Here is a 23,048-nt window from a genome sequence, read left to right as displayed (position 1 = left end):
AATCCTGCTTGTTTGTAACCAGAATATGCTGTAACAGTTGTGAACCAAGCACTATTAGGCAGTAACAACTGCCAGATGCCAGTGGATTTAATACATAATTCATTTCTGTCAAATGAGCGTAGCTTTTCTTCCTATTAGAGCTTTCTCTGGAACTATGAGCATAACCTTCCCTTCCTTCTGCTCTTGAACAATGAGTTCAGACAAGTTAGTCAGTCTCCTCTGTCTTAGAGAAAATACGCACTTACCTCTTTGGCTTCTACAGTAATGCAGCAGAAATCCCGTGGCTGCTGTAGGTAACACAGGGAGGTATCAGTGACGAAATACACTGCAGAAAAAGTATCCAAAACCAACAACAAACAAAGGGGAAATTAATTAGGCTTTGACAACTGTAACTTGTCACAATTCCCCCCATCCTTCAAAATGCACAAACAAATCTTATTTGAACTTGTTGCAGCTAAGAACAAAGTTCAAGCTAACATGAAGATGCTAATATTAGATAATGTAATTAAAATGATACTTTTTGGAAGCACCTGTATCTTATGCTTCTGCAGCATATGATTTGTAATAGCCGTAGTTTGAAAAAGTCTTGCAAAATGGAAGTTCCTGCACTAAATAATGAAACTGGTTCTTCAAATCTGAAGAAACAAGATGAGATGACCATACATTTCTTTCTGGCTGATCTGAGCTGAAGAGTCCATAATGATAGTTCTGGTCAGCCACTGAAGTTGGTACTCACCCAGCTGAATGTGACTTGTTATCTTCTTGTGTATTCGAGCTGTGTTGATGGATCTGTCATACAGATGCCTTTTGCCCGGATCTCTCACTATTCCCCACACATACGCAAGAGGTCTTTCTATCACTCCTGCTCCCAAAAATCCATGCTTTGTTGCTGAAGGGAAGACTTTGTAGTAAACCAGCACCTCCTTTTCTGTACACTGGTATCTGTCAAAGACAAATGAAAGGTATTGGCACAAAAGATGGTTAACTGCATTAAAGATCTTCCATTATAAGCACCTGCCATAAACTTACTTCCAGCCAGCAGCTGCTTGGCAGGTGTAGAGATTCCTCAGGTTATGAGAGCATGCTGCCATTACCTTAAAAACAATTACAAATGTACATGTAAGTAAGTGGAAGTTATCTACATGTTAAATTACATTCAGCTTCTGTGTGCTGCTACACTATCTTCCACATAAGCTATTCAGTGGGCTTTACAGAAACTATTTAGTTTTCTTGTTCTAGTACCACGCTGGGTCAGACTGATAAGTCCAGCCTGCACAATAGTGTAGACCTCTGAGAGAAAACTGCACTGGGAGAAGCGTGCATCTCCAAGTCAAATGATTCCATCTGATCTGAAACGTGAAGTTTGCATGCTTTGCTTCTGGCTACGCAGGCATACAGATATTTAAGACCTGCACTGTACAAACCCTCAGGAGCTAGAAGCATTCAGCATTAGCACCAGCTTCACTTGAATATTTCAGCTCACATGCAGTGGTCATTCCTGTGCTCCACTGTTACAGCCTGTTTCCTCCCACTTTTTAAAATTGCTCAGATATATCCTGCTATACCCAGCACTAATTACCTACTAGGAGTGCAGAAGAATAAGGTTTGTCTCACAAACTTTCAGTACAACATCCAGCAGAAGGGATAAGCAAAAACTGTGCTTATTTACTCACCTCGGTGGTAGCATTAGCCAAGATATGTTTGGATAAATCTTGGTATCCTTGTGTTGACGAGGAGCTTACTGAAATAGTTAATCCATGAGTGAACCTACAACTGATGCTGTCTGAAGAAAGTGGTGGCTCAATTCTGCTGTCTTCTGCAGGAGACAAAATGTCATAGGAAAGTAATAAAAAGGAAAATGATCACTGAAGTGGTGCAGAAGATATAGCATTGAGCAGTTAGAGGGACTTCAACCCTCCTAAGGAAAGACTGTTAGCATCCTTTGTCTGGACAGCCCACATATTACACTGCAGTTACATTTTACATTACTCAAGTATAAACATTATTAACCACATATAAGCTAATAACCTAAAGAATAATATGAAACATGACTCTGGAAATACAAATAACAAGTTGCACGTACAATCCTATACTCTTTGCAGCCTTAGCCCCATGCTTCTTTGGTTCATTCAAGACATTATCTTCCTCGCAGCCTCTCCAAAGACTGTACAGCAATGCTACAACATCAGAAGACCAACTTTCTTAACAGGAACTAAATTTTCAATTACTTTTCCGTGCTTTGGATACTGGTTGACAATATTTTTTTTCTGAATTCATGTAATGGTAAGACAGCTTCAAAATACTTAGGATCAAATTAGATTGGGATTAGCATAAATAAGAAACCTCATTAGGTTTTGAGATAAACACAGAAATAAGCAGGTGAACATATACTTTACTTACCCAGTGTTGAATCCTTCTGTAGTTGCTCTATCATAAAAAGCTGACTGTTTCTAACAGCTGAACGACCTCGTGTATCTCTTGAAAGCAATGCACTTCCAGAAGAAACCTGGTTTAGGAAAGAGCAGAATGGAGACTTTTGGCTTGAACCAAGAAAAATTGTTACATTATCAAGAGGAATATCTGTAACCAGCCTGCCTTGACGTTATGATGGGTTAATTTCTTTGCCTCTCAACTGGTTATGAAATGATAGCTTGACTGAGGAAGTTCAGCAGACAAGTATGACACGCTAGCACAGGTGCACACTCCAAAAAGCAGTTTAAAGTAAGTTGGTGTTCACACACACAGACTTTCAAGTCCCTGCGTGTATCTCTCTTCAATGAGGAAGGCACACTGAAAATACTAGATTCTGGCCTATCACAAAAAAATGTTCCTTATTGCTAAAATGTGACAGACAGTGGCATTGCTGTCAGTAATAACACACTGGCTTTTATTTACAAGTTAAAATCTGAAAAATGAAATTGTCACTGTCCTTTGCAGGACATGAGGCTCCCTCCTCCCCCATGTAGCCCATCTGCGTGTTAGTGACACAAACTTGTCCTGCTTGATAGCTGTGAGAGAATATAAACCACCTAGAATGAGGTTTCTGTCCCTGTTATCTCTCTTACTGTTAAAACATTAGGGGATATTGGTCTTGCAGGCCAGTTGTTTCTCACCTGTCCTTCCCAGCTGCTGAGTTTACTTGCAGTGTATGTAGCAGTATTGCTACTGTTGTAACCTGATGTTGGGCCAGAGGATAGACTGAGGCTGGATTCTGTACATAAGGTGCTTGTACTTGCAAGAGTCTTCAGCCTTGCTTCCTCCTGTAATAGAGATCAGAGCATGACAAACTTGTATAGCACTTAGTCAAATCAGTAACAGCACTGGAAAATGGCAGAGGAATAACGTGAAGTCCATTTTCTTTCAAGGAGTATTGACAAAAGCTGTTACTTTTTACTTCATACAGAAGGTATTTAGTAAGCAGGCTCATTTGAAACTGTACGATTATATGAGCAAATCAATGCATCAGTCTAGGAAAATCTGGATAACTGAAGCTTCTGACATTGTTCCTTTGCTATAAAAGAGTCCAGGCTTTCTTCCAAACCAATTCCCAGGCATCTCAGGGGCGAAAAGAAGCTTTAAAAAAATTTGTTACTTTTTTGCCTAATTCTTGAGCTTAAGTTATTGGTCAAATTTAGTTGTTAAACACTGAAGATCTTACTGCAGCTCAGTGCCAGCCCAAGAGATGAAGAAAAAATTATATAAGAAAATACTGAGAACTTCAAGATGATTTATTCTTCCAAGGGTACTTTAAGTATTTGGTTTTCAACTCAGCTGAAGTTTCACAAGACAAATATGGAAGCAGATGTGGTAAGAACCAGTCACCCATTGGAGATGCCTGAATTCTAGGTACCTTGCAGGGCAGAGAGCAATGAAATGACAATTCACCACCTATGAGAGGAAGGCTGCAATTCTAACTAAAACTGCACTGTCAGGCTGTGACAAAGATTAGCGCATGAAGGTGTAGTCAGAGACAGGCAGAACATGTACTTTCCAACAAGGTACTGTCCTCAAATACCGGACAAGTCACACTCATTGTGCAAAACAGGTAACGAAGTGCAGAAGCTTAAACAAAACATGCACACGTGGGACAGCATAACAAGAGGAAAAATGAAGAAATAGATGAAGGTCTTTCTGCTTAAGTACATGCTGAAACACTGAAATAAACTTATTCTCTTTAACAAAACTTTTCTGAAGACTGGGTATGTTCCCAGCAGGATGACTCCAAAAGCTTGATCCAAAGTGAAAACAGAATTTTCTTGCACAAAAATTGGGCTCCGGAAATAGCTCCAGGAAGATGTAGTTCAGAAGCACAAATAAGATAACAGTTACCAATCTCAGTAGTACTGATTACTGAGAATTTTTTAAAGCCCAAATTTGCATTTCATTATTTGTTTTTCTATGCATTATGTCAGACAGAAAAATTACTGAGCAATAGAAGCTTATTTAAAGAATGCATCAATGTGAGTAATGGGGAACAATATCCTCTGTAATGCTCACCTTCTGTAACTGAGCAAATATTTGCTCCCTTATACGTCTTTTCTCTTGCTCAGCTCTCTCCCGAAGTTTGTCCCTTGCTCGTGCAATTTCGGTTTTGGTTTCCTCTCGTGCCCTCTGATAGTCTCTGAGCATCAGTTCAATCTCTGAAGGGTGCTGAATGCTTCTTCTTTTTGGTTCTTGAACTCTGTAAGGATAGGTGAGGGGGAAAACACGCATACTTACTTGAAATTAGGTCACCTCATGGAATGTCGTGAGAAAGTCCTCTGTCAACATGGAACAGGACAATTTGCCAGAACAACAATAAAAGAAAACCAGAAGTTTCCCTTTGCTCACTTAAAGTCTGTAGGAGAATTAATTTTGGAAAACAATTTGCACTGAGAGGGCAGTTGATCAGTGAGATTGCTCTAGCAATCACTCTGGTTTCTAAGCTTTGTAAGATCTAACGTTATGGCTTTGGCATAACACCCACAAAGTAACTGTGCGTTGGGAAAATGCTGCCTCCTGCCCAACTGCAAAGGAAGCAGAAATCATTTAGGGGATATGGTGGGGGATGAGAAAACACTATTTAAAATGATAGAGGGTTCTGCAGAACTTCATTAATACAAAAAACTATTTGCTATGACTTACAAGTTAGAGATGGAGCAAGAAGACAGATTAGTCAAAACTGAATCTTTGGCATACATACATAAAGTAGGTGCTGGTTATGAACTGAAACTCAGTAGAAGATTTTAATGAACGTTTCCTATAATCAGGCACACATTTATCCTGAGACAATTAAGAATTCTGCCACAAGTCTCAGATCTCAGCAGGAACCATGAATGCACATCTATCGTGAACACTTAATGATCAGAGGGTCAAGAGTGAGGGTTGAGTCCCTACCTGGTATTTTCCACCACATCTCTTCTCAGCTGTTGCAGATATTCTCGGCGCCTGCTAGGAAGATCCAGATCCCTGTTACTTGCATCCAGGGTCTGCAACAGACTCAGATGCTTTTGAGGACTCAGACTTCGGCTCCTTTGGTATCTTTGCAGCCTTTTTTCTCTCTCCTTCCTCAGGGTCTCGATGGTCCTCATGTGTCTGTCAGGGAAGCACAAGTAGAGTGACAAAATGCAAAGTTACAATTTCTGTGGCTGTTTTTTAACCTTTATAATGTAAAGTCTTAAATACTAGGTAGCTTTGTAGTATGAAATTTCTAAGAATCTAATAAAATATACTTCCCCTATAAATATCCCTTTCAGTCATGCACTGACAGATAAAGAAATTCTAAAACGCCACTGCTTTTGAAAGGGAAAGTGGGGGAAGGAGATAAATGCAGCTCCTCCTAACCATTTCAGTTACAACAACTTCCCAAACAGTTCTATAATCCAATCTCTAGAATTTAGGGCACAGATTTTTTTCATAATTCATTTTCCAGTATTCCTATGGCAGTGTTTATTCAGAGAAGCATGAGATGCATAACCAAGATGCATGGATTATTTTTACATCATAACAAATCTATGTAATACACCATCATGGTCACCAGGCAACACATGATCTCTCTCATAGTGACTGAAAGTTGTAAGAATGAGGTAATACTAGATTTGTATTACGGTGAATCTTACATCAATTTCCTTAAATAACTCCAAAATCTTAAATCATCTTAAATCATTATTTAACTATATAAGTGTAATACTGTACCTCTTCACGTATTGTTCATTCAGTGTGAGTAAGCGATTAAGTGCTCTTTATTTACGTTGCATGAAGCTATACGTGAAATCTATTCAAAATAATTAATACGGAACAACTTCAAGCAATTTACCTTTCATAGAGCTGCTGCTTTACTGGAACCGTCATCAGGTCATCTGCAGTTCCGCTCTGCAGAACCCTCAGCAGTGCGTCCGTTTCACCAATGCCGTAGTTCAGCTTTGCCTCAGTCAGTTCCACAGTAAGGGGATGCTGGTGCAGATCCAGGTGTATGCCAGACATGATCTGAGCGCGCTCTCTCTGAAGTCTCTCAATCTCTCTGCTTCTGCTGCCCCAAAGCTGGGATTTCCCTTCGGTTTCCACTGCTTGTTGGCTTCCAGGCTTACTTTCTGCCTGACTGTGCAGGTCAGTTGCACTGCCACTCAAGCTGAGTGATGAAGCTGGAGGACTGCCCTTAACACCACACCAGTTGCTAAACTTGTTGTGTATGGGTAAGTCACGAAGACTGTAGCTCCGAGGCCTGTAAGGCTTGACTAAAGTAGTACTTTTCTTCAGAGGAATTTCAGTGTCACATTCAATTTCACTGACAGAATTTGGGTTGTCATTTTGTAAGGAAATTTGTGCATCACTCAAATCAGAGAAAAGAGAACAACTGTTTTCATTTTTCCAGAAATCGTGTAATTGTAGAGAAGCTGCTCCAGCCAGAGGTTCTGAAGACTCATTAACATTTGCCTGACTTGAACAAGAGGCACTACGCTTTGGATTAAAAAGTAAGCCAGAATCTGAAAGTGAGTGGTTGTGAATCAGAGCAGTATCAGAATTCCCAACATAATTCTCATTTCTGATTCCCCCGAGCACAGATCTTCCTCCCCCTGTGACATACATACAACGGAGCGAACGCGCCAGCGGACTGGGGTCTCTAACATCATCTGTTAAAAACTCTGTATGGCCAGAGACCTCTAATGTGCTGCTGGAGTGGTATAGTCGTTTTGCACAAATTGTAGTGTGCGTGCCAACAGTGAGTCTGTGCTGTTGTTCCACGGCTTTTGAATCATCCTTTCCTAAAATCTTTTTGGCCACTTTTTTATCTAAGCAACTTCCAGATATATTTCCTATGCCATTGCTGTCTCTAGAAATGCTGCATTCACTGTCTGTTTCAGTCTGTGAAAAATTGTCCACGTGAGGATCCATGCCGGAATGTTGACCTGATCTTTTCTTTCTCTGACTGTGAAGGGGGCTTGAAGCATCATTGGAAGATCCAAAGGGTTCCTTAATAGGGCAGAAAGGCTTACTAAAAGCGTTCTGGCTTTTGGGACTAGCACTAAGAGTAAGAATAGGGGAAGAGGCCCTGTCAACCAAAAGAGTATTTTTGCAACGAAGTTTTCTTTCTGCTGGAACCTCTAGCTCATTGACACTTCTTTTACCCTGAGCATAAGATGATGGAGATTGAAAGATGCTCCTAGTAGGGCTGCTAACTACAGTGCATGAAGAATCATCTTGCACTGAACTCACTGAAGGGGATGGGATGGATGAAACTCTGGCACTAGCAGGAGCAAAATTCTGCTGTGCATTTAACGATGGTTTTTGAAAATCTAAGGTGGAGGTGGAGGTTCTGTGTAAGAGAGGCAGGCACATAAAGGAATCTTCCAAAATGCTGTCAAGACTGTCATGGAAGTCAGCGTTGCCCAGATTTCTCATCTCTGTTCCTTCTTGTGGTCTTTCTTCCAGAGAGAATGTTTTCTCCTTCCTTTTGGGAACCTTATCTGTTGTATCTGCACTGATTCCATTGAAATTGCAGTTTGCTGCTTTAGCTGCCCTTAATTCATTTTCTAATTTTGTCTGCACTTGTTTTTCTTCATGTTTGATTTGAGATTCTTCCAAAATCTCGGTTTGAGTGCCTATGTCTGCTGTAGTCTGAGTGCAGCTGTCTGATGTAGTACTAGTAGCTTTTGCACCCTTTTCAATTCTTCTTTGGTAGATCTTGATATTCTGTTCATTATCTATAATATTTTGTTGGGAGAGGTTTCCCAGCAGCTCAGAAGTGTTCTGAATAAGCTGTGACAGATGCATGGATAGATTCTGCATACTTGTCCAAGAAGAATGTTGCTGAAATAGGTCCCTGTTTGTTTCCTGCCTTCTTGCAGAAACATCTGTGTAGCTTCTCTGGTGTCTTCTCTGCCTTTTATACCTTGCTGTAGCCACTGTTTGTGTTCCTTGCTCACAAGTAGCCCCTGGTGATTTTTTGGAAGACCTTTCTGACTCAGATGGATATAACAATACAATTTCATCAACTTGCACTGAAGAGCTACCAGGTTGTGCAGAAGGATTCTTAAGTTCAGCAGCGTCATTTTCTGGATTAGTTTCCAGTGTTTCAATGGACACATTGCTGTACTGCTTGTTACTGTCACTCGAGTATGTGGATTCAAAGCCTGGTCTGGCATTGTCCCATCCTTGAAGACCTTCAATACTGCTTAAAGTGCTTGATAAAACTTTTGCTGTAGCATATGAACTGAGATGAGAATGAAAAGGAGAATTTTGAGAATTCAGTCCATTGTCCACGCTAGAACATCTCGTAACTTTACGATTATCCAGGTTTAAAGGCATTTGATGGTAAGAGACATCACTTGCACTTCCAAAAACATACTGTTTCCAGCCAATCTTGCACGATTCTTCTTGTTGCCATGGATGAATATACGGGTTGATATCACTTGAACTAAAATGCATTGCATCTTTACTGTCTTGCAAAAATAAATCTGTTCCTGGTTGGTACCCAGCTTCTTCACTACACTGAGCTACAGAACTGCTCTTTGAATGGATATTTTCTTTCGCACCCACGGAACTGTGAGCTGTGGGCAGTAAAGATGATGGAGAATGTACAGTACTGTCTTTTAGGGACTGGCTGCTTTGGGTCCTTGCTGCATAATTTTGTAAATTTTTTGGATCACAGTTGGCAGTCTTCTTAGTGTGTGTCATTCTTTGCTGAAATCTGGGTTTAGATTTAACCTGCAGAATATTCTTTGATTCCTGCTTTGAAAATCTTTCAATTAGATGAAGATCATCTTCAGTTGGCGATGGAGGCTCCACACTCATATTTAAATCTTGTAGCGATCTAGATGCAGAATATAACAAGGAATCTGCCAGAGATGAAGCTTTGAAAGTATCATCTAAATCAGAGAACACAGCTAAGGCTGGAGCTGATAGTCTGTGACTTTGTAGATAAGGTCTCTGTTCAGGTTTGCTGTTCTTTGTATCATATGATGTAGAACATGGCCTTCTGCTCCTGAATTGCACCAGTTGGGGTTCTTGGGAAGGTAAACCATGGTTTACCATGGTTGGTAAAAATTTTAAGGGAGTACTTTCATTATTCATTAAAGAAAATTTCAGTCTTTCTGATTTCATTATATCATCTCCTGCTAATGAAAAACTGTCAGCATGAACATTGGAACCTGCATTATTTTTGCAAAGTAAAATCTCTTTTCTATCATCTATATTTGTTCTATCTGGGTTATTATCACCCGTAGGCATGTATTGACAATTGTCTTGCAGATCTTCAGGACTTTTTTCAAAACTGTGATACGATTGTCTAGGATCAGTACTCCTGCTGTTTGTGGGATATGCTGGACCAAGTGAATCATAAGTGTGTTCAGGATCTACATTAACATCTCCTGGAAACAGATGTTCCAACACCTCTGGGACCGTTAATTCACTTGTCAAATTTGAAGATACCTTAGTTTGCATTTCAAGATGCTCTTTATCTACTGTTTTTTCTTGCTTTTTCTTTACTGCAAAATGTTCAGCCTCAGTACTTGAATGCAGTTCTTCCTCGTTTCTGTTAAGTATTTTTCTCATCTGTCCCTCTTTAACCACAGCTGACCTTCCAGTATCCCAGAGAGGTACTGATGACAATACCAGAGATTCACTATCATCTGGCACTTTCTCTGCATGTTCTGTGCAAGCTTTCTGTGCTGGAACTTTACTCCAGTGATGTTGATCAACTTCAGTATTATTGTCAAGTTGCTGACAATTACTTCCATAAACAGGATCCACATCTTCAGCAGAATTCTCATACGAAGCAGAGTTTGTGTCTGATACTGGGTAGTGCTTGTTTGCTTTTGCAAGAGAAAGTAAAATAATTCCTGAAGCACGTATTGGCTCATCAAATACCACAGATTTATCAGACTGAGTGTCTTGCATTTGTAAAACAGCAAGTGGAGAATGCTTTAATATACTTGTGTGTAATCTATCGCACGTGCCAGTTTCACCATGGTCTATATCTGAAATTGGAGAAGATTCTGAAAATGCTCTCATGGATGGGTGATTAACTTCTGCAAATGCTTGGGGAAAGCCTTCTTTCACTGAGTGCAGATCAGCAGAACTAGATGATACTTGCTCAGTCAAAAAGGTGTCTTGAAGTGAGACTTCAAGCTGACTAACTGTTAGAGATTTTGAGTCATCAAGTAAACAAGTGTTAAAGACGCTTACGTTTTTGGAGTTCTGAAGCAGTATATCAGTTGGGGTATTTTCTGCAAAGTAGGATGAAGCACACTTTGATTCTTTACTGCCAGTCTTTCCTACGCTTTGAAAAATGGGCATTCCTGATTCTGGTATAGTCACACTAGAAGCGTTACTGTAGTGTTCTAAGTATTCAGGCATCTTACTTTCTTTAGTATCATTGCAGTTCTGAAAAGAATCTTGAATTATTTTCCCCACTTGATTAGTTCCCACAGTTTCTTCAGGGATTTTATTACCTATTATAGCCTCTGTAACTGCAGAACTATCATCCTTTTCATCTCCTTTTTGTGGAACATCAGGAAAAGTTAGACATGCACTTAAAACAGTTGATTCACTTTCAAAGTATTTTGTTTCTTCAGAGAGAACAGCATCATTTTTACATTTCTCTTCACTGCTGTCAATCAAATCATTTGCAAATGATCTTGGGTGATTCAGGAGACCAGCAGAATGTTCAGAAGTACAAGAGTTCCTCTTGTAGTTTGGAAACCTTACTGAAAGGGTCGAAGTGCTCTCAGAAACAGTGATCTCTGGATAGTCTACACAGCAATCCTTGGAAGTTTCATGTCCCTGATAACATCTTGGCTCACTCTGGCATATCTTGATATCAGGAAACCTTGCATTATCATTATTACTGCTTGTTATAGTATAATTTGTGTTTAAGCATTTCTCTTTGTTATCACATTGTGTTGAACTTCCTGAGTGAAGTTCTCTCTCAGCTGTACTAATGTTGTGAAATATATTTTGAGAAGAGATTTCCAGTAAGGAATGCTTTGTTTTTTCCCCCATATCTTCCCTTGCAGCTTTCTCCGAAGGAGAAAGCAGGCTTGAATTATTGAAGAGCAGCTCATCAGGCATTATGGTATCCTTTTCCTCTTGATCTTTTCCTTCTGTGGAATTAAAGCAGTCTTTTGATATTTTGTTAATCATTAAATCTACACTGTGTTCTTCATGTGAGTTAAGACCCTCAATTATATCTTCAGAAGAGTCTAATTCTTCTAAGGAAAATGAATTTCCTTCAGCCCCTTGCTTAAGCTCAACCATTTCAGGTTCCTGACTGTCCACTCCACAGGGCATAGAAAAGCTGTTCTCATTGACAGGTTGCCCAGATGCAGAATAATCATTTCTAAATAGAAAGAGGTCTTCTTCATGTCTGTCCTTTGTGGTCGTGTTTTGCAGGAAAGCTTCATTTTTACTTTGAATTTTGTCAGAATGAGCTTTGTTGTTTCCCTCTTTTTTGACTGTTTTAACAGGTCTATCAACAGAGGCCTCATTCTCCATTAATGTTTCATAGTACAGAAGAACAGCTTCAGTTCCAACATTGCCATTAGATGGTTTTGTGTGACCTTTCAGTTCAGTGGAAACATCTTGAACAAGATGGGAATTATCACTTACTTCAAGACATAAAAGGTGACTTACAGATGGGCATAGGGAGTCTTTAACTGAACTTTCTTGGATGTTTTTGGTAGACTTCAGCATTGCTGCTGAATTTTGCTGTTTGCCGTTATCTCCATTATTTGTCGAAAAGCTAGTAGACACCCATTGGCTTTCTCTTAAGATTTCATTTAGTCTGTTGTCCTTATGACAGCTGTCTTTGCTTTCAGGGAATAATTCATTCAGGTTTTGTAGAACTATCAGTTCTACCTCCTCCCTGTTTTCTAAAAACATCTGCTTCTCTGTTTTGTCCACTGCTTTCAAATGCGCTTTCTCATCAACAATTCCTGAGTCTATAGCATCCAGTCCACAAATTTCAGGTCTTCTAACAACACTTATGTTCTCTGAAGTGCCATGCTCAGGATATTGTGTTGAACAACTCATATACACATGGCTGTTCTCTTTAATATGAAGACTTTTAGATTCTTCTTCAAGTCTGTATTGGCTATTACTAATATTATCATGAACTGAATATTCATACACATCAATACCTTCCATAGATGTATTTCTTGTATCAGTAGCAGAGTCCTCTGAGCCACCATCTTCATTCATTTCAAGAGGACTGTGGTATTGTGAACCATCTTCTGATAGTGTATTCTCTCCTACTCCTGAAGGTGTAAGGTATCTTTCAGGGATCTTGAACTGATTTAAAATTTCCTCTTTGTCATCTCTGTTACAGTACATCTGATGCAGTGCATCTGATGCTGGAGATTCTTCAGTAAATAGAACGTTTTCATCTGTGTGCATGTCTTCTTGATTCCTAATAACCATTCCCTCCGTGTTTGTCATGATGATTTGTTCTTCACTCCCAGTCACTTCACATACGTTAATCTCGTTTTTCTGGTCAAAGTCTTCATGGGGCAAACAATGTGGCATGTAATGTTCAGTTAAATTGCTAGAATCTATTTTTTCTTCATTTTCATTTTTTTCTAAAATATTTCCTTGCCTATCTGTGATTCGTTCCGTAGTATCTATATTCTCTGTATTAAACACATTTTCTCTTGTTCTGCTCATCTGCAAAAGCCCTTCACAAGCATCAGGTAAGCCTTGAGCATTCTGAGTAAAATCTATTCTGTGGGAATGCATATCTGAAGGCGAGCTTTGGGGAGAAACAGAAAGCTCTGGTGAATAAATACTGATTATTTTCTCACTTTCCTCTTTTTGAAAAAAGCTATCAGGGTGCATGAGTACTTTTGACTCCTGAGTGTGTTGTATACCGGTGCGAACTACCTGTAATTCATCTTTCTCTGTCTCTTCATGTGTCCGGTGCGGATTTGTATAAAACTTACACAGAACCTCAGAATCTACGATATCAATGGGTTTCTTCAGATTCTGAGATAGATCGATGCCTTTAAAATTCTCACCACACCTATCTGCAGTTACACTTTCGACTTTGGCTATTAAGCAGTCAGGTACACTTTCTATCTCTCTTGATTTCATTTTCACTCCATTTTCTTCTAGGTTGCTTGCACTATTGTTTAACTTTGTCATTTCTCCAGTGTTTGCTTTTGTATTCTGATAAGGAATCACAGTTTTTTCTGGATCAGCTTCTGGGTTTCTTAAAAACTTGGATTCTTTATCTGTACACAGACTCTCCTCTTGAGAAACAGTACCTACTTTATCTGTGTTGTATTCAAATACTCTTCCCAATTCTGAGTTAAAATGGTCTTCAAGAAGCAAAATGTCCTCTGGGCAATCACATTCAGAAAAGGGTTTTTTCTCTTCTCTTGATTCAATTAAGAACTTTGTTTCTGTTTCCAAGGGAATGGTTGCATCAGATTCCACAGAACTGTCAGTCACCTTATACATATTGTTCTTCTCCCCTATTGATGTTGAAGAGCACGTTGTACAAAGACAGTTGGAATGTATGACAGAACAACATTTTGTGGCCCTGGCTTCCACACTATGATTAGATGTAGCATCACAATCTCCTTTCACTACTGTAACATGCTCTAATAGCGTATCATAATTTTCAGTCTCAGATGCACTTTGAAAAAAATTAGCTTTTGGTGAAGCTTTGTAAAATATGCTTGAATTAGATTCTGGGAGCAAATCACCTGTGTTCTCACAAACAGCACCAGGGAAGGACTCAGCGTCCTGCCCACTTACATTCACTGTGAGATAACTAACTTCATTTACCAGTAGGTTCTTATATTTGGATGAAAACTCTTTCTGATCTACAACCTGAGAATTCAACATACCGTGTTCTTTGCTTTCACTGCTTTCTTCTCTTATATTGTCAGCGCATAATGTAGAATTTTCTGAAATGTGCTGGGATAAGCAACTTACAGGACTGTCTGCTAGAGAGCGCCCATAGGAGTAATTTTTTGAAACAGGTTTGCTTTTAAATTCATAATGATTTAATGAAGACAAGTCTTCATCCTTTGGTTCGTGTTCTTCTTTCTCTCTGAGTGAAGGCTCCTCTGCTATAATCTCTGATAGGCTGTCTATGCTTGTTTCCATACAGATTTTCTCTTTTTCACACATCTCTATTGGTGTTGCACTGTAAGCAATAACTAAAGGGTTACATTTATATGCTACCTTCTGTGAGGAAAAATCTGCATTTACAGTTGCTGCTTCTGCAGGTATTTGTTCATAATCTGTATCTTGCAGTGCTTCCAATTTACTCTCCCTAGACATGAGGAGACCTTGCAAAACAGCTGATTCTGCTCCTTGTCCAGCCAACACCTGATGCTCCTGAGTGCTTCCTGGGGAGCACTTCTTATTTGTTAAGTCATTGAGAAAAAAACTTTCATCACAACATGTTGGTATTTCCCTTCTTGGAAAAAGCTGCACACAGTTTCCAAAATGTACTTGTTTTACCGCTGAAGCCTGTGTTGAGACTACATTATAGGCAAGTTCTGTAGAAGATCCAGCAGCAGATGCACCAACAGATGTACTGCCAGTGTTTGAATCTGTTATCTTTGATTCTATCATTGAGTTACTGCAGTCATCATCTAGGTCATCTTTTTCAATAGTTCTGAGGAAATTGCCTTCTAAATCTGCTTCTACACAACTGTTTCTCTTCTCCAAAATGTGCACAGGCAACACAGAAACAAAAGGTGGCTTTTTCAGCTTGTGATCTTTCAGCAGTTCTGGATGAGTTGTAGGGAAAGAATCCTCCTCTTTACTGGGTATTGGTGACAAGCAGTCTGCAGTGGAGAAGCTTTCCAAACAGCTGAATCCTTGTGTGCATTCAGTGGTAGATCTGTAAGTGGATAATTCATTTATTTGTTCTTGTTCAGGATGATTTGCCCTAGAATGTTCATAATAATCAGGTTTTACTGAAATATGAACAAAAGAAGAGCTTGGTCCTACTGAACTTACAAATGTGGATGTTATATCTTGAGATTCCAAGGAAGAATTTTCATCTGCGTTTATACATTCCTCACTCTCAAAGCCTCTGCTTGCAGCTGTTGTTTCAGGTAAAGGTACTTCTGTTGTGTCAGAGGAGAAACTTGTGTTTATTTCTTTTATATCATGTGATAAACGAGTAATGCTGTGTATCTGCTTAGAGCCAGAAACAAAAGAAACTTCAGCAGCTGACTGTTTTAGATCATCTTTCTTCAGCCAACCTTTTGGCTTGCTCAAAGAATAGAAACGAGCATCTTGAAATTCTAGATGCTCATGGGAAGAAGGCGCTGTTATTCTGGGGCTGCTGATTTCAACCTTCGAGTCATAGGATGACCAAGCATCAGTTGTAAGCAAAGGATCTCCACTTGCATAATAAAGTCTTCTATCAAGTGACCTTTCTTGCTCTGCAAAAGAGACCTTTGCATCCTTCAGAAACTGCTTGCTAGCATTATTGAAAGCAGGCTGTTGCTTAGTGTCCAAATAGAAAGAACTACTCAGTTTCAGATTGTAATTTGTTCCTTCTGCATCTCTGTTGCAGATCTTGGACTCATGGCCTTCTTCAGTCTGTACAGTTTGTGGTCTTGGAGTTTGTAACTTCCAAAAAATCTCTGCTGGGACTTCATCAGATGAATCAGATTTGGATTCTTCTACTGGATCTTCTGTTGGCACCTCTTCTCCATCACCCAAGCTGTCCAGAGAAAAGCTTCTTTCAGCCTCTCCCAGTCTCCTATGTGATGCATACGATGTCACTAAAGATGAAACACGGTGTTCAGATCTGCTTTTGTAAAGCTTAGCTGGCTGGTAGCGGGCCTTTAATTTCTGAAATTGGCTTTTATTTTGTTTTTTGGCTTTATTTTCCTTTTCTACCAGAGAGTCTTGTGACATTTGGCTGTCATCACTCTCAGAATCTTCTGGGTTGGCAAGACATTTATTTCTGTGGAAATCATCTTGCTTCAGCTTCTCTGTGAAAGCTTTTGCATAAGCGCAGGAGAGTGAATCCACAGAGTAAGTACTGTCAGTATCAGAAATCTCATTTTCCTCATCTTCTTGCCAGTTCCCGAGCACATCTGTGGCTGTTTTAGACATTCCAGCACTTAACAACTCAGCACTATGCCATTTTTTTTCAACATAAGAGAGTGGTGCCTGTGTGTTCATCTTAGTGAGATTTCCAACTGATGTTGCCACCATCAGAAATTCTTGATGTTCCACCGATGAGTTTTCATGACTTTCTAAGTCCGATGGTGCCTCTCTCTCCAAATTCTTGGCCGCTTGGTTTGGATGTGCAGATGCTAGGTTTCCATACACTGCTGCTTTCTTCATTTTGTTAACAAAATTTTCTGGGGAAGGACTATGGCCTTTTGTATTGATATCCATTCTAGTCTTTTTATTGGACACCTGAGCTCTGTTTTGTTCTAGACAGCTATTTGCAGGCTGACTTAAATCTCCTAGCACCTTTGTTTTTGTCATTCTTGTCCCTGTAATAAAGGTTTCAGGCTCATTTTTCTCCTTATAATGATCAGGAGAGGAGCCTTTAGAGGTCTGTTTTTGACATCCAGTCTGCCCACGGCTGTCATTCAACTTTTCCATTTTTTGATCATTTTTATTGATATGAGCCATGACAGCTGAGTCATTAGAGACCCTTTCTGCTCCTTTTTTATTTCCAAATGAAGATACTTTTTGTTTTTCAGATAGCTGCATCTGAACTAAAAAAGAGATACCTTTTTCATCATTAAGTTCATCACTCCTGGAAAAGTCTTTAAGTTTTCTGTAACAGTATTCCACAGATGAAAACTTCCCTGGTGTATTGCCTTCAGAGCATTGATCAGTATTTGGCGAGGTAGATAACTTTGAGATTGTTTCCCCATTCAACAAACGGCTGTGGAAATAAAGAAGAAATAAAGCCCAATACTTGCTTAAATAACACGCTTAATGTTTCCGTATTAGTAACATCTTGCAGTTAAGAGTAATGACATGTGAAGCAACAACCTTAACAACAAATTAATACCTCGATGCTAAATTGTACAGCTTGATATTAAATCTCCACAGTTTCAAGTAGCTGCAAGTTTTAGTTAAAAATAGAAGATGGTTCTAAGTCAAAGAAATTCACTTTGCGGACGTAAGCCACTTCCTGCCCCTGGAGCCTTGCTGTGATAGACATGCTATCGCCCTGACATTTTAGTACTATGTAGTGCTGTATTTTGTTTGAGAAGGTTAGTCAACTTCAAAGTCCAGGGCAGAATCATCCTAGTAAAAGAATCTGAAGGAATAATTTGATCCTAATCACAATAAAATAACGCAGAAACAAATATTTACCAGCAACACGAAGGCGTCAAGAGCAAAGTTGAGCAAGCTCTGGTAAGCAATCACAGTGAGATAAAAAGTGCAGAGAGGATTGATGGAGGAAAGAAATAAACAGCAAAACCATGTCAGAGACCTAAGTAGGGAATGCACTGTATAAATCCAAGGAAAGCAGCAAACAGCTCCAGCGTGACGTACAATATACTAAGTGATATCACAAGTTTTAAGGACTGTTTCAAGTAAGCTAAAAGGCATTCTGGACTATAGGTAGTCAGCGAAAATACCATGAATTTAAATAATATTTGACATTCAGTCAAATATTATTGGTAGATGTTGACTCACCTGGGTACCTGGGGCAGACGGATGTTACAGAATGAATGCTGACTCTGCAGTGAGTAACTCGAACCCAATGACCTCCTCCTCTTCTGTAACTGGCGATCCACAGAGGCCTGTCCTGCAATATTTTCATTTGGGATGTAGGATTGTTTCACACGAACTTCACTGAGGCAGCAGTTAGCTTCCAGCTGCTCTAGGTTTTGCTTAGCTTCCAATAACTTCTGCTTCTTGACTATCCTTTCCAGCTGGAATTTGACCTTTTTACGTCTTATGTTTCTTTCTGCCTTTTTTAAGGAGCACCTTCGCAAGAGCTCCAGGTGCACCAGTCTCTTCTTGTTCTGCTGTAGCAGTGAAGGGGAGATCTCCAGAGCAAGGCTACTCTGTACCTCAGCCTCTGCGTACAACGTAGATTCTGTTTGCACTGCAAATTCCCTCTGCTGTTGCTGAAGGGCAGCTAGTCGGTTACTCTCATTTATAAGCCACTGTTGGTCTGTAAACAATGATTGAAAGAAAGTAAAAATTATAGAAAAAACATTGTTCATTAATTTAATTAGCCTGAGAACCCATTTAAGAACAGAATTCCTATGCAGATAGAACAAAGTCTTTTAACCTCTATGATAATTAAGAAAATAAAATTTAACACACATACTAATGAGCCTTTGGTAAATAAATTCCTACTGTTTAGTGAAGAAAACGCAATATTAAAATGTAACTGACTCCTCATCAAAGAGTTTGAGTGTTTTACAGCTGCTGTAAGACAAACTGCTTTATACACATTTTTGCTCATGTCCTTTCCTTTAAAATTAACTTGAATGAACCAAAAAAAAAAATCCACCTGACAACTATTTCCTCATTTCTCTATACATGCTGAAAATGGAGGAAATTAAACTCATGCTAAAGGACTTTGTGTTCAGCTCAGAAAAAAGTGGTGGCATGTTCAGTAAACTTGAAAGCTCGATCACCTTGCACTGCAGTGAGGATGTGCATCATATCTGGGGCCTGCTGCCAGCTATCAAGTACGTGGATGGGCATGCAACCTACTAAGTGGGTTGAAGAAAAGGCTACTAGGAAGCTTCCAAGTGGCTGCCTGCTGGGCAGTTTCCCAGCTTCTCTAAACCCACCAGATGGAAATTTCTCAAGCAACACAAGCATTGTGTGGTACCTGGGCTGAGGTGAAGCAACAACCACAAAAATTTCTATCTGTCGTGATTACAGCTGCTCCAGAACACTTCATAAATGCCTGGTGGGAACCCATGTACCTTGAATATGAGCACGTTAGCATGTAAAGTGCTTGAAATTATTCAAAAACACTCAGATCAAGGATACAAGTGAAATCAACACAACCATTAGTTGTCAGGATGAACACATACAAACTCATAATCACCCATCAATATATATTTTTTCATAAAATCAGGAGTCTGCTCCCAAAGAGAATTGGATTCTCCCTCTTTATGAATGTTCCCCAGATTTCACAAATGCTAAATATTCTTTTCTAACAAACCAATTGATTAGCCTTATTTGATAAGAGTATATTACATCTGTTTACATTCTTAATCTTCTCTAAGTATTTGGAGAATCTGATCTTCGCAGTCAATAGAGAAGCAGTAGAAGAGAAAGAAGAGAACCTGCTCTATTAAAGACTTTGTTCATGTTTATGCTGTTAAGAAAATATACATATTCAGCTGCACAGAAGAAAAAAACATATCATTGGCTGAGAAAGCAGTATAAAAACCACACTCAAAGTTCCTTCATACATGGAGCATTTCTCAAAGGACAGATGCTTTTCAAAGCACTTTAATCTTCCTAGCAACACTATTTTGGCTAGGCTTAGCTTCAATCTGCTTAATTGCAGTCCCTCACTGAGGAACTACCTTTAGTCGCTTATTCATGGAGTTAGGCAATAACAGTTTGTTGACATGGTCACGAGCCCTGTGCATGACAGCTAAACTGCGTGAAAGAATTTTGTGGCTGTGGATGCTTCCCTAATGGAAGAAATATAACCATCTTTAGCGGATAAGCATTGCCAGCATTAGTTTGGTAACTACAAATCTCATTAAACATTCTTCGTTAGTGATTCCCACCTGAGGGAGTCTCCAGTTTATGTCTGCAGCTACACACACAGAAGTAGTGATACTTTATAGATAAGTATCTTTACCCTATGGATAAAATGAAAGCATTTTAGTCATAATCTGTTATTATTTCTTAATAACAACTTTCACATACAGAAGAGTTTTCTCAACTCTTTATTCCCAGATCTGCTCTCTTCAGCATGTTTCTAGCAAGCAGAATATTTGGCAGATGAGTGTGTCTCTGTAATAGATCTGAAAGTTCTAAGACACTAATTAATGTCTACTCACAAACTTGCCTCTGTCAGACGCTGAGAAAAAGAGGGTGCAAATAAGGCAAAAGAACTCTGGTGGGCAGCCAAGCAAAGAATTATATTTGGCTGCAAAAACTGCTTGTCTGGCTAAGCTTCATATGAGCACATCTGAACAGTGGAACTAGAGACGAGCAGAGAACTTGTCCTATTTCAAGAAAGATGTTTTGGAGAAGCTCTGTACTGCCTACACACACCAGGTCTCCTGATATTCCCCATCTACACAATTTTCCTTTTAATTTCTTCCTTGCGTTTGGCATACTTTAAAGATGGTAAACTGCATAAGTTTGGCTCTGGGAAGCCTATAAACATTCAGAAATTATTTCAGGAACCAGTAGCAGGCTTTGTGAAATGGAAATGGTGCCTTTGCAATAGACATACTCTTCTTATCAAGAAATTTGGATCAGACCATTCAGTAGAAGACAACAAGAAGAACACTCTATCTACCCTACTTCAATGCTCAAAAGCATCTTAAGATTTAAAATGTTCCCAAATCCGCCTACAAACTCTTTAAGAGGCTGTTCAACCCTATCAGGACAAGTCTTGCTGAAAATGTCGTTGTGCAAAGCAGCATCACTCAGGGCCAGAAGCCACTGATGCTAACAAACCTCTTCAAATATGCTGTGGCTCCACCTTTTGCCATAGCTAATTTACTATTTACTAATGCCAAAGCATTTACTATTCAAAATCTGTTCACTGATCTTGTCTTTAGCACTCTTGAATAACGCTATAAGAACTTGGTATAAATAACTCCTATTTGAACCATAGCATGCCTCTTTTTTTTTTTTTTTAAATACAGTTTTGTTAAAAAATAAAATCAGCAATGGAGAATGCAATACCACTTATCAATCATCTTTAGGGTAAATAAAACTTGCATGTTAGTTTTAATCTTAATTTGTCTCACTTCCGCTTCTACCACAGAATTTCTTCCTACATTTTTATTTCATACTACCAGTGCCTTGTTCCTACTTACAGACTTGGATGAAATCACTTCCAGCCTTATTGTGCTGAAGGGAGACAGACTGAGCTCTCAGGATCATTTATTATACTATGCTATCCCATATCAGTTTATTAGAGTGATTATAATATACCTCTGAATTTGTAGCATCCTCTGCAATTGTGAACATAGAACTATTCTCAACGTTGCAAACAGTAGGCATGCCAGTGATTGGACAAGAATCATCTTAGTACCTTTTCTAATCCCAGTCAGGCTGTTATAAACATGTATCACAACACATCTTCATAGGTTAATCAGATCTTTCCCTAGCTGACAGTAACTAATGAGAGGCCACAGAACAAACCCAGGAAAATGAAAAAAACTGAGAAAAAAGAGGCTTGTCAGAGGTTTGCAGAGTGAATTAGGCTCCCATTAAGATGAAAAAAAACCAAACAACCCAGTATAAACAAAATCTAAATTCAAAGTGATTCTTGGAAGCTAGAGAGCTACCTCTTCACTGAGCTTTTGAAAGATCCCTTACCTTCAGATATTCTGGGATTTCAAAATGTTTCAAGCTTTTCATGGTATAGTTAGCATCCAGCTGAAGTTTGTGTCAAACCAACATCATCGATATTTTACCTAGGAGCAAATTTTTTACTCAGAGAGTGATGAGGCACTGGAACAAGTTGCCCAGACAGCTGTGGGTGCCTCATCCTTAAGGCATTCAAGGCCAGGTTGAATGGGGCCCTGGCAGCCTGATATAGTTGGTGGATGGCAACTCTGCCCATGGCAGGAGGGTTGAAATGAGGTGTTCTTTAAGGTCCCTTTCAATCCAAGCCATTCTATGAAGCACAGAAATATTGAAAGAAAAGTAGAAAATACTACAGCAGATTCTGTCTATATTGCTGCAAGGGAGAATTGTACTGCAGATATAATCAGAGCAAAACTAGAGAGAAGCAGGATGGGGAGTAACTGGGGAGATGAGAGGCTCGGTGCCACAGGAGGAGCGGTAAGCCTATCCCAGTCAAGACCTGTACAACTAATTAAACAGTGCTGCTGGTGCTCTGCAAAGTTAATCAAAGCTTGATAATTGTTCTCAAAGGAGAGATGATTATAGGAGAAAATTATTACTGTGCTGTAAAAAACAATAGCAACAACAACAAAAAAACCCGACAAAGTTACAACAACAACAACAAAAACTTCCACCACAATACAAAGCCTAACTAGGACAAAAACATGAAGAGGATGGAATAATGCAATTATGGAAGAAAAGTGAGAGAGAGGCAGGTACTTACTTTCTAGGATCTGCTGGTTGATGAGGGCTTGGTCATTTTCCAGTTCTCTCTCTGCTTTGACCTGTCCTTTGAGGATCTGCTGCTTTAAATCCTCAACATAGAGCTGCTGCTGTTGGATTTGTTTTCTGTGGAAAGCTTCCTGCTCTTTCAGTTTCTTCTTGTACTCTTCATGCACAGCATCTATGTCTCTGCAGTTCGAAATGTTGACAATTAATTTAAATTAATTTAAACAAGAAAAAAATACCAAGCACTTGTAATGCAACACGTCATCTTACTTACTAAAGAAAGAAAACTTACTAAAGAAAGACAACGTTTAGGATATTGCTTT

General features: G+C 39.3%; 2 protein-coding genes across 12 annotated transcripts in view; one reads left to right on the top strand and one right to left on the bottom strand.

Moving 5' to 3' along the window:
• Window positions 1-23,048, bottom strand: part of STARD9 (StAR related lipid transfer domain containing 9) — a 95,964-nt gene that overhangs the window by 1,472 nt on the left and 71,444 nt on the right. For all 4 annotated transcript variants that reach the window (XM_031553545.2, XM_085224851.1, XM_085224852.1 and 1 more), the window contains 11 exons: window positions 22,721-22,908; window positions 18,118-18,601; window positions 6,296-17,353; window positions 5,377-5,574; window positions 4,498-4,681; window positions 3,114-3,260; window positions 2,401-2,506; window positions 1,674-1,816; window positions 1,030-1,094; window positions 737-942; window positions 246-325 (listed from right to left, as the gene is read on the bottom strand). In XM_031553545.2, coding sequence (XP_031409405.2) covers window positions 246-325; window positions 737-942; window positions 1,030-1,094; window positions 1,674-1,816; window positions 2,401-2,506; window positions 3,114-3,260; window positions 4,498-4,681; window positions 5,377-5,574; window positions 6,296-17,353; window positions 18,118-18,601; window positions 22,721-22,908 — 12,859 coding nt within the window. The remainder of the gene's footprint in view (window positions 1-245; window positions 326-736; window positions 943-1,029; window positions 1,095-1,673; window positions 1,817-2,400; window positions 2,507-3,113; window positions 3,261-4,497; window positions 4,682-5,376; window positions 5,575-6,295; window positions 17,354-18,117; window positions 18,602-22,720; window positions 22,909-23,048) is intronic.
• The window catches only part of CDAN1 (codanin 1), a 58,029-nt gene that overhangs the window by 33,813 nt on the left and 1,168 nt on the right, over window positions 1-23,048 (top strand). For 3 of the 8 annotated variants that reach the window (XR_014883518.1, XR_014883517.1, XR_014883515.1), the window contains one exon: window positions 6,851-6,950. The exons of 3 other annotated variants lie outside the window; for them this stretch is intronic. The gene's annotated coding sequence lies outside the window, so the exon portion shown is untranslated. Of the gene's footprint in view, window positions 6,951-16,015; window positions 16,483-23,048 lie in introns of all 8 variants that reach the window. 2 more of the 8 variants (XR_014883513.1, XR_014883514.1) reach the window with 2 other exon arrangements.

The sequence above is a fragment of the Meleagris gallopavo genome, chromosome 5 (assembly GCF_905368555.1).
Source record: "Meleagris gallopavo chromosome 5, MGAL_WU_HG_1.1, whole genome shotgun sequence".
Classification (NCBI taxonomy): Eukaryota; Metazoa; Chordata; class Aves; order Galliformes; family Phasianidae; genus Meleagris; species Meleagris gallopavo.
The sequence above is the reverse complement of the archived record's forward strand: the minus strand, read 5'-3'. Positions and strand labels throughout refer to the sequence as shown.